Source organism: Lactuca saligna, chromosome 1 (genome assembly GCF_052625555.1).
Source record: "Lactuca saligna cultivar CGN05327 chromosome 1, ASM5262555v1, whole genome shotgun sequence".
In the NCBI taxonomy this organism is placed as follows: Eukaryota; Viridiplantae; Streptophyta; class Magnoliopsida; order Asterales; family Asteraceae; genus Lactuca; species Lactuca saligna.
Window position 1 is genome coordinate 51,582,857 of NC_136417.1, and position 11,690 is coordinate 51,594,546.

The following is an 11,690-nucleotide window of genomic DNA, read 5'->3' on the forward strand; positions in this document are numbered from 1 at the left end:
TAGCTGTGGCCACCTCCTTATGAATCATCTTGTGCATCTCCTTATCGCTAACTCCACTGCTCTCAGGGTTGTGGCGTGTACGAACCATGATGTATCTGAAACATAACACAAAATAATTAGAGACTCGATTGAGAATACTCACACTCGATCACCCACCCCTACTTGTTCCTTATCATCATAAGGATTCTTACTTGGACTGCTCACTGATCCAGTGTTTCCAGTAGTACGGGCCCAATACTACCTTCCACACCGCATCCACGCTCATCCCAAGTCTCCCTCCTAGGATCGTATATCACAAGTACTCTATATCTCGTCAAACATCTACTACTCTCATAGCAGACCTCTCATAAGCTCATCTCTTCTACATACTCACACTTAAGAAACTCACTACTAGCAGTAACTCCTAGGCTAAGGCATCACAATTCGGGCCACTCTAGTCCAAAAATTATTTCTCTTGAAATTTTTTCTCAAATCCTCTGTTTGAGTCCAGCTATACCCGAAGGTGCATTCGAATCCCTCAAACCAAGGCTCTGATATCAACTTGTAACGGTGTAAATTTTCAAACCAAAATTTTCTTTTTTAATTACCACAATCACATATCATAATTCTCAAAAACCTCAAGTATCAATGTCAAAACATATTTCAAAATAGTTTTTCACAAATCCAGGATCCATAATAAATATAATCTCCAGCTTAGGTGTGTGTGTACAATCAAGCCGACGCCTTCTCGCGATCCTCTAAGGTGCCTGAAACACATAACACATAACACAGTAAGCACGAAGCTTTGTGAGTTCCCCAAAGTACCACACACAAATAACTAGCCAGTCGAGGCTATAGCTCTGTAAGACCCTCCGGTCAATGTGTCTCAGTGGGACCCCCCAGTCCCACAGCTCCTTGGACCCTACGGTCCGGTCTGGTTGTACCCTCCACTCCCATGGCTCGTGGGACCTTCTGGTATGGTCTGGTTGAGAACCCTCTGGTCTTATAGTTCGTTGGAACCTCCGGTCCAATCTAAGTATCACATAATATAACATACAACACATATATCTCACAGAAAATGCATAACTCAAGCAAGAACATAAGATCCTTTGGTCACACATAATTACCACTCTAGGTAAAGTATAGTGAGAAGACTCACCTCAAAGCAAGCAAGCTAATACACCTTGTACATGAATCACCAATTTAGCCTCAACCTAATACATGTGATGATTATCTCTAATTAGACCATAATTCTAATAAACTCATACTAACCCCTCTCTAACTCTTGGTAAGGGTAAAATGCCATTCTTCCCCTCCATGGCCTCCATTACTCATATTTGGTCAAAACTCCAAAAGTCAACAGAAGTCAAACTTGAATCAACAGTCCATGTTGACTCAACTCATCGGGTGTATCGGGAAGACTCATCGAGTCCCCTTGTTCCCTCAGAGACCTTATGAAAACTAACTCTACTCATCGAGTAGACTCGTCAACTCGTCGAGTTACAGCGTGCTCAGACTTATTCGGATAAACCCTAAGCGACTCAACGAGTTCATCCAGTCTATACTCCCATTCAGACACTTTAGGGCAGATCTATCATTCCAAATCTGGATCTAGATTCCCTAGGCTTGAATGTCACGTAAATCTTCGATCTTTACGTTCATGCATGACATATTTGCTCCATAATGCCATTACAAGCTCCAAAGAAGGTTAAATGCACATGAGCTTCCCCTTGGCTCAATAAAGATCAGATCTTTGGACTATCAATGTCTCCTATAGTCCAGAGGTTCTAACCTCAAACCATGCTCAAATAACTCAATGACACAAGATGATTGGAAGAAACCCCAAAAACTCCCAAAAATGAGATCTAACGAAATATGTGGCCAAGATGAGAGCTTTTTACCTCTGTACAGATGCCAATGATAGAAGAACACTAGATCCACAGCCTTTCCTCAATTATATCCACAAAGCTCCTCAAATCTTCCTCCAAAAATGCACAAGAATGCTCAAAATGGTCTTTCTCTCTCTACACAACGAATGGGCGGTTTAGGGTCTCTGTTTGTGAAGTGTGGTTGCACAAGGAGGCTATAAGTGCCTTTAAATAGGTCCTAAACCCAGGGATTTAGGGTTTCTCATTCCAGCGCCTACTCGACGAGTAGCCTCTCGAACTCGTCGATTAGATCATTAAACTCACGTGGCCACTCACAACTTGACTCGACGAGTCATAACACCAACTCACCGAGTCACTCTATAAACTTCAAAAATAAATAATCAAAATGATGTACCTAGGATTCCCGATGTTACAATTTAGCTTGTACCTTTTTTGCAAACTTTTCTTTAGTATCCTCTCCGACTTTTTCCTTACTTTGATTATAAGTTTTTGTTGACCATTCCCCTCTTTAACAACACTTCCACCCTCATCCAGTTCCTTGCCCTTGGTAACACCACTTCCACCCTCATCCTGTCCCTTGCCCTTGGTAACATCACTTCCTCCCTCATCCTTTGCCTTCCATTTTTAACACCATTTCATCCCTCACCTTATACCTTCCTCTTCTTCACACCACTTCCACCTGCAACTTGACCCTTCTTTCTTTTTACCTTTAATTTTAAGGGTCTTTCAGCTGCATCACATGTTGACTTGTTGTGCCTTACTTTCTTACAAACACCACATGCAATCCTTTTTCCTACCTTTGACACTCTGTGTTATCCACTAACCTCTGTAATGTCCCTCTTCCTATTAATAGTGGGTCTCCCTGATATTTTCCTTTTTAGTGGTGGCAATGGTGTTATGTATTCTGTTAGGGGCCACATCGCACTCCTATTCATGCTTCCTATGGAATACTTAAATGTGTTCATATATATGGTTGCATGATACAAAGGATGCATAAAGGCCTCTACATTTCTGTTTACATAAGATATGAATGCCACTGAATGAACACAACCATATCCATTCAACTGCCATATCCTTCATGTATATGTTTTTTTTCTAAACCAATACCATATGACTCTCCTAAGTTTCTTGTCTCAAAGGTATTCAATTCACTATACAACACATGCCAATACCTAAAACATACACACAATTAGTATGGCAAACATCATTGATATATAATAGTGTCACAACAAACCTTTGGTGGATCTTCAATTCATTAATGGCAAGTCTTATGTTTGGACATACATCAAATCGTCCCTATCTAATACCTTTCAATCTCAAACTACACATCCTCTGCATCACATAAAGTCTTACATCCTCCAACATAGTGATACTGGGATTCTTCCTTGCATAACACATTGTTAAAGCTCTCATGTAAGCCGTTCTCAATAACATCACTTACCCTTCCTTTATGAAAGAATTCTTTGGACCATGACTTTGGATTCCTTCCCATAAGATACACATATGTAGCAAGGCTCAACATTTGAACCTCTTTCATTGCAACATTGAAAAGAGGCTCAGTTGATGCCTTACTTGCCTTCCAAAATAGTTTCTCATAATGAGCACCATGATATTTCTTCTTGAAGTTGGATAAAACGTGCATGACACATTGCCTATGTTCTATGTCTGGGAATAAATCCTTCACTGCCTCAATAAACCCATGTATTAACATCATATTGACACTTAGAACATGATCATAAATAGTTATGCACAATTCACACAACCTTACCTTATGTTGATGTGACATCAATGTCTTACCATATCCAGATTCAAAATGCAGGTCTTCTTTCAAATTTTCTAGAAACCATTTCCAATTATCCTTATTTTCCACACCTACCACATCCCAAGCTGTTGGGTATATATGATTGTTTCCATCCCTCCTAACAACTCATACGAGCTTACCACTACACATTCCTTTTTAAAAACAACCCTCCAAGTTTATAATCCCTCTACATCAACTTCTCTAACCCTGCTTCAGTGCATAAAAACATATGTGTGTATGTATGTATGTATGTATGTATGTATGTATGTATGTATGTATATTCTGCTAAAGTAGGTTTTCCGATCTGGCATAGACTTTACATATATCTTAATTGTTAACCTTCGATTAGACCTTCTAATCTCCTCACCATAGGACCACAACTTTGCATAATTTTCTACTATGGTACCTTCAACAAGAGACATTGCATGTTGCTTTTCTCTTCTACACTGTCCCATACTAACCTCAATGCCAAATTTATTTTTTTTACTTCTTCTTTTAGCATCCTCACATTCAGTTTCTCATTTTCAAGCACTTCCCTTGTGAAATGACTACCAGCCCATCTGTAATTAACAATTGACCCTAACTTAAAATTCCTGGGACAACTATGCTCAGTAATAAGGGATTTGATTTAGAACAAATGCTCATCATGTATCCATGAAGCCTAGAGCCTAAATGTGCATTCACCATCACAACACTTAACCAATAATCTTTTAATGTTATTTTTTTCATAATACAATTGAAACTCATTGGCTACAACATAATTACAAAGCATGAATTTCAATTGTTTAGGATTGGTAAACCTCATACATAGACTTGGTAAATGTTTCTTCCAAGGTATGTCATTTTTGAACCTTGCTTGACCTTTCACATCTGGGACATTGTCATCTTCATCATCTTGTGGGCTTTCAACTTCCGTTGCATCCTTATTTGCATTTTCTTGACTGATTCCATCATACGTTACTCCTTCCATGTTGCTCTTCTATGGACTCATGAACTCAGTTAGGTCAACACCATTTTCCATTTCCATTGACCCGTTTGACATGACAAAACAATTATCTTCAACGTCATTTTCCTTACTCCATCACATAATACTTGCAGATTAGTACGGAAATGGTCCATGTACACATACAGTTGTACTCCACACCTATACGCAACGCCTATAAACTCTTGATATTCAAGATCATTAAAAATCAATGTTAAACCGTTTGGGATTTCTAAATCCGGCTAACAATAGTAAACTTTCTCATACTTCTCTTGTATGAATCGTTCAAGAAAACCAACAAACTTCTTGTGATTTATACCAACAAAATTGATATTTTCAAACAAATGGTGAATACCATCTGAATAGCAAAAAAGTTTTTTTTGATGAACACATTTTGAGAATGAACTTTGATTGAGATGAATACAACCATCCACATGAACTTTGGTGGAAACAAGAGTTTTTCTTGAAAGAGTTTAACGAAAGTGGAGAATGAAACATCCAAAACCAATGTATTTAAAATATTTCAAATTATACACTTGGCCATTTCATTTAGACATGACACCGTCATTTTGTGTCATGACACCCATTATACCTGTTATCCCGGTAACTGGTAGCATAAGGAGACAACGTTGATTAAACAAAGTTCATGTGGATATTACCATTTAAACTAAAAATGACAATTCTAATGGACGAATATTACATTTGTTCCAAATTTATTTGATAAAAAAGATGAGACAACGTTGATTAAACAAACACATATATGATGTATCGATTTCTAAAAGAGTTAAAGTCAAATATGTTTATAAACAGATTAAAATTAATTTTTTTGTAAAACAACAAAACCCTTTGATTGATCGGCTCATCACATACATGAATAATAAAACATCAAAATCAACATTCAACGTATCAAACTATAGGTTCATGGAACCATAAACAAAACAACCAATAAACTAGTACTCATTTTTTTATATATATATATATATATTATGTAACTTACAATAATTTATACATTTAAGAAATATGGTAAAAGTAGTAGATTGCCACAATATAACGTTACAAAACTTACATAATATTGTGTGAGATATGGCATTATATATCTTGCTCATATCCAATCACTAACGCTCTCTCTCTATACGTGTAATAAAAATAAAAATAAAAATATATACTTATATACATATTTATAAAAAAGAGAAGGATAAAAAGACTATCATATCTCGACGAGGCAACCCGACTGTACAAACCCAGAGAACTCATCGGGGACGTCCACCTTTATCAATTTACCATTTTGCCCTTGGTTGGACTTTTCCATCACAAAAACCGCTTGAGGTGCACCTTGGTAAGCCGAACCGGTAACCACGGAGCAGTCCCCAAGGTCAACCCCGCAGGTCCCGACTTGAACCGCCGGTTCGACCTCATCCCAAGACGTGAAATTACCGTTTTGACCAACCGCCACACATGACCTAGGGCATCGACTCACTCCCCAAGCTTCCTCCACGCGCCGCCATGTGCCGGTTGTAGTATCGAACACATCCGCGCTGCTTTTGAAGCGTCCTTGGCTGTCGGTTTCGTAGCCGCTCACGACCCAGAACTCTGACCCGACGAACACTCCTTCGCACTCGTCTCGCTCCTCACTCATCGGAGCCAACTCGGTCCACTTGTCGGCAGCGATATCGTACATCCACGCGCTGTTCAGAGCGTTTTTACTCTCGTCGTGTCCACCGGCGACGTAGACTCTCCCGTCACACGCGCCGGTAGCAAAAAAGGAACGAATTAATGGCATATTAACTCGTTGAGTCCACCTCCGAGTAGTGAACTCGTACACGAATACGTCGCGAATAGGTTCCCAACTCACCGGATTCCACCCGCCCATCAGCACTAGTTTCCCCTCCGAGCTTGTGACCTGGCAAAACAACGGCAATCCGTCTGGGTACTTGGGGACAGGGTCGATTTGGTCCCAAATACCTGTAATCGGATCGAAAACCGATAGCCCGTATTTCGGTTGTTTTTCGGGTTTAACATTTGATGTAGAGTGAATCGGAAGCGATTGGACGAAACAAGCAGCTTTCCGAGTGAACCCACTTCTTTTCCGGTGGTAATAGAATTCCCGGTTTTGTATAAGGCGACGCCACCGTTGACAGACATGAGAGGCGACGTCGTGAGCTCCATAGTGCAAACGAGTCAAACATTCTAGCGCTATTTCATCAGGTAAACCTGGGATCAATTCGGTGAAATCAGGATGTGATTCCATTTCAGATAGAGGATTTTGGAAAATTGCGATTCAGATTTATTAATTTTCAGGAGAAAATTGGTGGATTAGAGAAGAGGGAAAAAGCTTCACGAAGAAATCGGTTAATGAATTCGGATATTTATAGGAAGAAATGTATATAATCAGATAGGGATGCTTGTGACATACTATCTTGAGCTCTAGCAATGAGATGCTTACACGTGGCATATACCGATAGATCGTCGCGTGAAAGTATCTATGCCATATTTTAAATTTTAAAATTTTAAAATAATGTACAAATAAGGGTTTAAAGTTTAATGGGTATTATTTTTATCAACGTAATTATTTGAGGGTTATTCGTAAAAGAGTAAATTACACCCTTGGTCCCTATGGTTTTTCCAATTCCATATATTTGGTCATATTATTGGATTTTTTTTATGTGGATGTTCTTTATAGTTTTCATTTAATCTACGAACCTTGAGGCTAACTCCATCTACTTAATATTGAGTTTATATTTAAAAACTGTTTAAAAAAAAAAAAAAAAATTAGCAACGGAATACACACTAATAATCATCATACAAGACATGAACATATTAAAACATTTAACATGTAATGCCTATAAATTCGGGCTAAATATTTAAAATATAATAAGTGATAATTATTTATAATTAAAATCCTCAAATAAGGATAATTGTTCATCCTACAAGTTGCGAGCAATAAATAATATTTTAATTAGGAGATTATTTAGGATAAATAAGCTTAACTAAAGAGGTAGTAGTCATAATGATGATCTTGTATATATAATGAGTGTTTGATTTCGTATAAAGAAGTTATGATCTTTCAAAGTTTTGCGATCAACCCGACACAACTATGTGTGTCATAAAAAGTAAGTTAGAGGTCGGTTGCTTATTAGTTTAAGTAATCTAAACGAAAGTCGTAGTAACCGTAAAAACGCAAGTATAAATATAAAAAACGCTTAAATCTGACTTCGTATGAGGAAGTTATAATTTTTTGAAGTTTCGATGCGGTACAATACAATAGTGTGCGACATAGAAATCGAATTAGATCTTTTGATTGTTAACCAAATCAATGTAAACGAAAGTTGAAGATCTATTAAAAAATGCATACGTCGATATAGAGATAGTCAAGAACGGAGTTCGTATGAAGTAGTTATGATTATCATACAGACTTTGACAATGTAATTTCTATTAAAATATGAATTTAAAATAGAGTGAAAATTAAGTAACGCCCCAAAAACTTAGAACCATTTTTTTTTAATAAATAAACCATCAGAGTATATCAATAATCATCAAATAATACATCAGAGTCGATAAAGCGGAAAATCATGGTGTGTACAATGCAATCATTCTGAGCTCCTCCCACTCGAACCAGAAGTACCTGATGTTGGATCTATATACTCAAGAATCATTATTGAGTGATGTTGCTAATAACGTATGATCATATAGTGTCACACCTTAATCAAGTTGGTACTTATTGAATATTTATTAAGTAATTTGTTATTAATAAATAAATTCAACTCTTGTATTTAATTAGAAAAAAAAATTATTGTTTAATGAAAACAATATTGTAATAAGTAAAAAAATAGTCTTTATATGATAAGGTATCATATAATAAGTCATGTACAAAGTTTTGGACATTTTGGTTAACCATGATTAAATCAAAGGCTTACTCTACCATGGTTAAAAGACTAGTGAACATTTTTTTTATCCTCTTTAGGCCCTATGCTCGAAAATATGTAGAGGGATGGAGATTGCTTGTCAACCTCCATCATCTTGTTCCCCATGCCTCTCCTTTATAGCTCATACTTTAGAATATTATATTCAAGAGGCCATACTTGGATGGGGTTATAAATATAGGGTCTTATACAAGGAGAAATTGCAAGTTTTTGGTCTAAATAACTCCTATTTTCTCTAAAAAATCGTAAGCACATAGGAGCTTGGAGCTCCCTCCTCTTTTGAAGACATTACTTGTCTTTTGATGCTCACTTTGTGTCTTCCTTTTAGTGCTTAATTGTTTAAGCACTTAAGGCTGAAAGAACAAAGTCATACAAGAGAAAAACTAGCATTTTGAGTAACTTATCTTGTTGGTGGATTACTTTTAGAGAAGATCAAGCTTCTTGTGTAACAACTATCAATTTTAGGTCAACAAAGTCAACAAAGTCAGCCAAGTCAACTCGACTGGTATTAGTATTTTAGGAGTTACAAAATGTTTTCCTAATATTACTAATGTACAACTTACAAGCATTAATGCAAAGTACATCTCTGGATTTGCCAAAGAGGATTAGTAATGTAACAAACTTGATGATTCAGATATATATTATTTGGGAATAACTAATATTCGTAACAAAATATAGTAGGGTTCATAAACCTAACACTACAGGCAAGACCATAGCGAAGGCTACAAGCACAAATATTGTTATAGGCCGACCACTTGGACCTGATGGGTTTTACATAAAATAACATCCTATGTGCTCATGCAAACCCTAAAGCGTGGATCTAGGTTTCTCTATTGTACATGCAATTCATCCAAGACTTACTGTGATATCCCCATTTTCATGGCCATAAAAGATCGATTTTGTTTATGCTTTATAAAAATCAGAGTACCTCTTTTAATAAAAATGTTGCGGAATTTGTTCCCAGTAAAATATGATAAATACGTTATCAAAGCATTTCCGAAGAAAAGTATTTGTATTCATTTTAAAACATTTGGGATGTCATCATCAATACGGAAACATAAGCATAAACAGAACTTACATTCATTATCACTAGTGATTTATATCTCCTTTAATATCTCAGTGTAATGTGACTTCATATCAACACCTGTGATATAAATAAACCGAGTGGTTCAGGTTGGGAAACCTGGTGAGTACATAGAGTTTTCAACCCACAATAATATAATTATTATGTTTAATCATCAAACAGTTAACCCAATTACCCATCCCCCTTATCTTCTTTACTCTTAAGGATCTACCTTAAGAATCAACTATTTCTCATTCAATCATTCATAAGGATTATCCTAAAGAATAGGTACGAAGTCCAGGGTTGTCATCCATACTCTGCTATATGACGGGGCCATCACTTGGGTCATCGTTGGCTCATCGTTTTGGCTCATCGCTTAGGTCATCGCTTCTCACCATATTTTACCACTTATATATCATCTCTCATCATTCATCTCATCAATCATTGCTCATCATTTATCTCATCTTTAATCTACCCATGTTCTACCCAACACATTTTATAGATATAAATATACGTATACAGTTTAAATCATTTAAAACATATATAAAATCGTTCATCCAGCATAAACAATATATATTCAAGTAATATGCACACATAGCACGTAGTTTATATAAAATACTTCATATCTATGTGTAAGATGAAAGTAACTATGCACTCACCTGAAAAGGCGGTGACTCGACACTCGGACAACACTTCGTTACTCTTAACACAATTTTCCTCTAACAAAACCCAGTATCATTACCACTAGAGTTTAGTTTAATATTCGCTGAAACTAATTAATAGTCTAACTATTATTACAATTATATAAGCGTTAAACAATACTCTTAACCCACTATGTAAAGATAGGGGCCATACATAAAACACCGGAGGGCAGAACCATTTTGGTGTATAACACTTCTGAAATCCAACAACCCTCTGCGACCTTTTAAACCAGATTCCCCATACCGCGAGTGGTTAAAAATATATTATAAAGACACTTATATAACTCATAATAATAGCCCAAATATTTATTATAAGGTCCTAATAACATTACTATATTGAATCATAAGCTATACTAAAGATAGGTTAGGCGTAGTTCACTTACAACAAGTTTTTATCAAAACCGGGCTCCGTCGAAGCAGAGTTTCTGAGCCGAAGGCTCTTCTTTTCAGATCCGTCAAGTGTTCCGGGGCTTCCGCCTCGTGCTAGGGAGTTACCCTAGGCTTTGGGGGGATTTTAGGGCTTAGAGATATGTTTTAGAGAGAGAGGAAGAAGTTAGAAAGTGTGAGGAAAGAATGGAACCCGACACCTCTATTTATAGGATTACTGGAGCATCAACACGTCGTGGTGCCTCTCACCATGTTGTGGTGTTGCGTAGGCTCCAAGGTTTCGTTTGGTGCTGACACGTGGCATCACACACAGGGTGGAAATCATCAGATTTTCAAAAACTCATAACTTTTACATACGAGCTCCGTTTTTGACGTTATTTATATCCACGTGTAGGTAAAAATAAGATCTACAACTTTCATTTAGACTCCGTCGATTAATTCTCGACCGGTCTTAAATTTAATTGTAGGAGGCGATTAGACTGTTAAATGACAGCGAATAATTCGTAACTCCTTCATACGGAATCCGTTTTCGTCTGTATTTTTATCGTTGAGTTCCTATTAATAAGATCTTCAACTCTAATTTAGGTTGCATAGGCCAAAAACCGCTCGAACTAAAATTCGAGTTTCGGGTCGTGCACTGCTATGCCAAATCTTAGAAAATTCATAACTTCCTCATACGAAGTCAGATTTGAGTGTTCTTTTTAAGAACGCTCTCGGTTTAATGTATAATAAATTTTTTTTTAGATCACTAAGGCTAAAAATTCCTCTATCATAAATTCACTATTTTACGCTTCCCGATGTCGTGCTGGTTTTTGCTGTAAAACTTCGACGGGTCATAACTTCTTTGTTATAACTCGGATTTCGACGTTATTTATATGTACGGAACCCTTGTAACATATACTACTATTTGGTTAAGATTATTCATTCTAAATAATATTCCATCAAAAACTCATTTTTGATGCTTATTG

The 11,690-nt window shown here is 36.8% G+C and overlaps 1 protein-coding gene across 1 annotated transcript; it reads right to left on the reverse strand.

Annotated features, from left to right (window-relative positions):
- Positions 1 to 5,670: 5,670 nt before the first annotated feature.
- On the reverse strand, positions 5,671 to 6,996 carry LOC145036082 (F-box/kelch-repeat protein At1g15670-like). The gene has a single exon (XM_078984564.1). It carries the CDS (start codon positions 6,897 to 6,899, stop codon positions 5,859 to 5,861), a length of 1,041 nt encoding a protein of 346 aa, XP_078840690.1. The 5' UTR covers positions 6,900 to 6,996; the 3' UTR covers positions 5,671 to 5,858.
- Between the last annotated feature and the right edge of the window lie 4,694 nt (positions 6,997 to 11,690).

Excerpts from the sequence above, each read along its gene's own strand:
- LOC145036082 (XM_078984564.1), bottom strand. The coding sequence starts at position 6,899 with ATGGAATCACATCCTGATTTCACCGAATTGATCCCAGGTTTACCTGAT.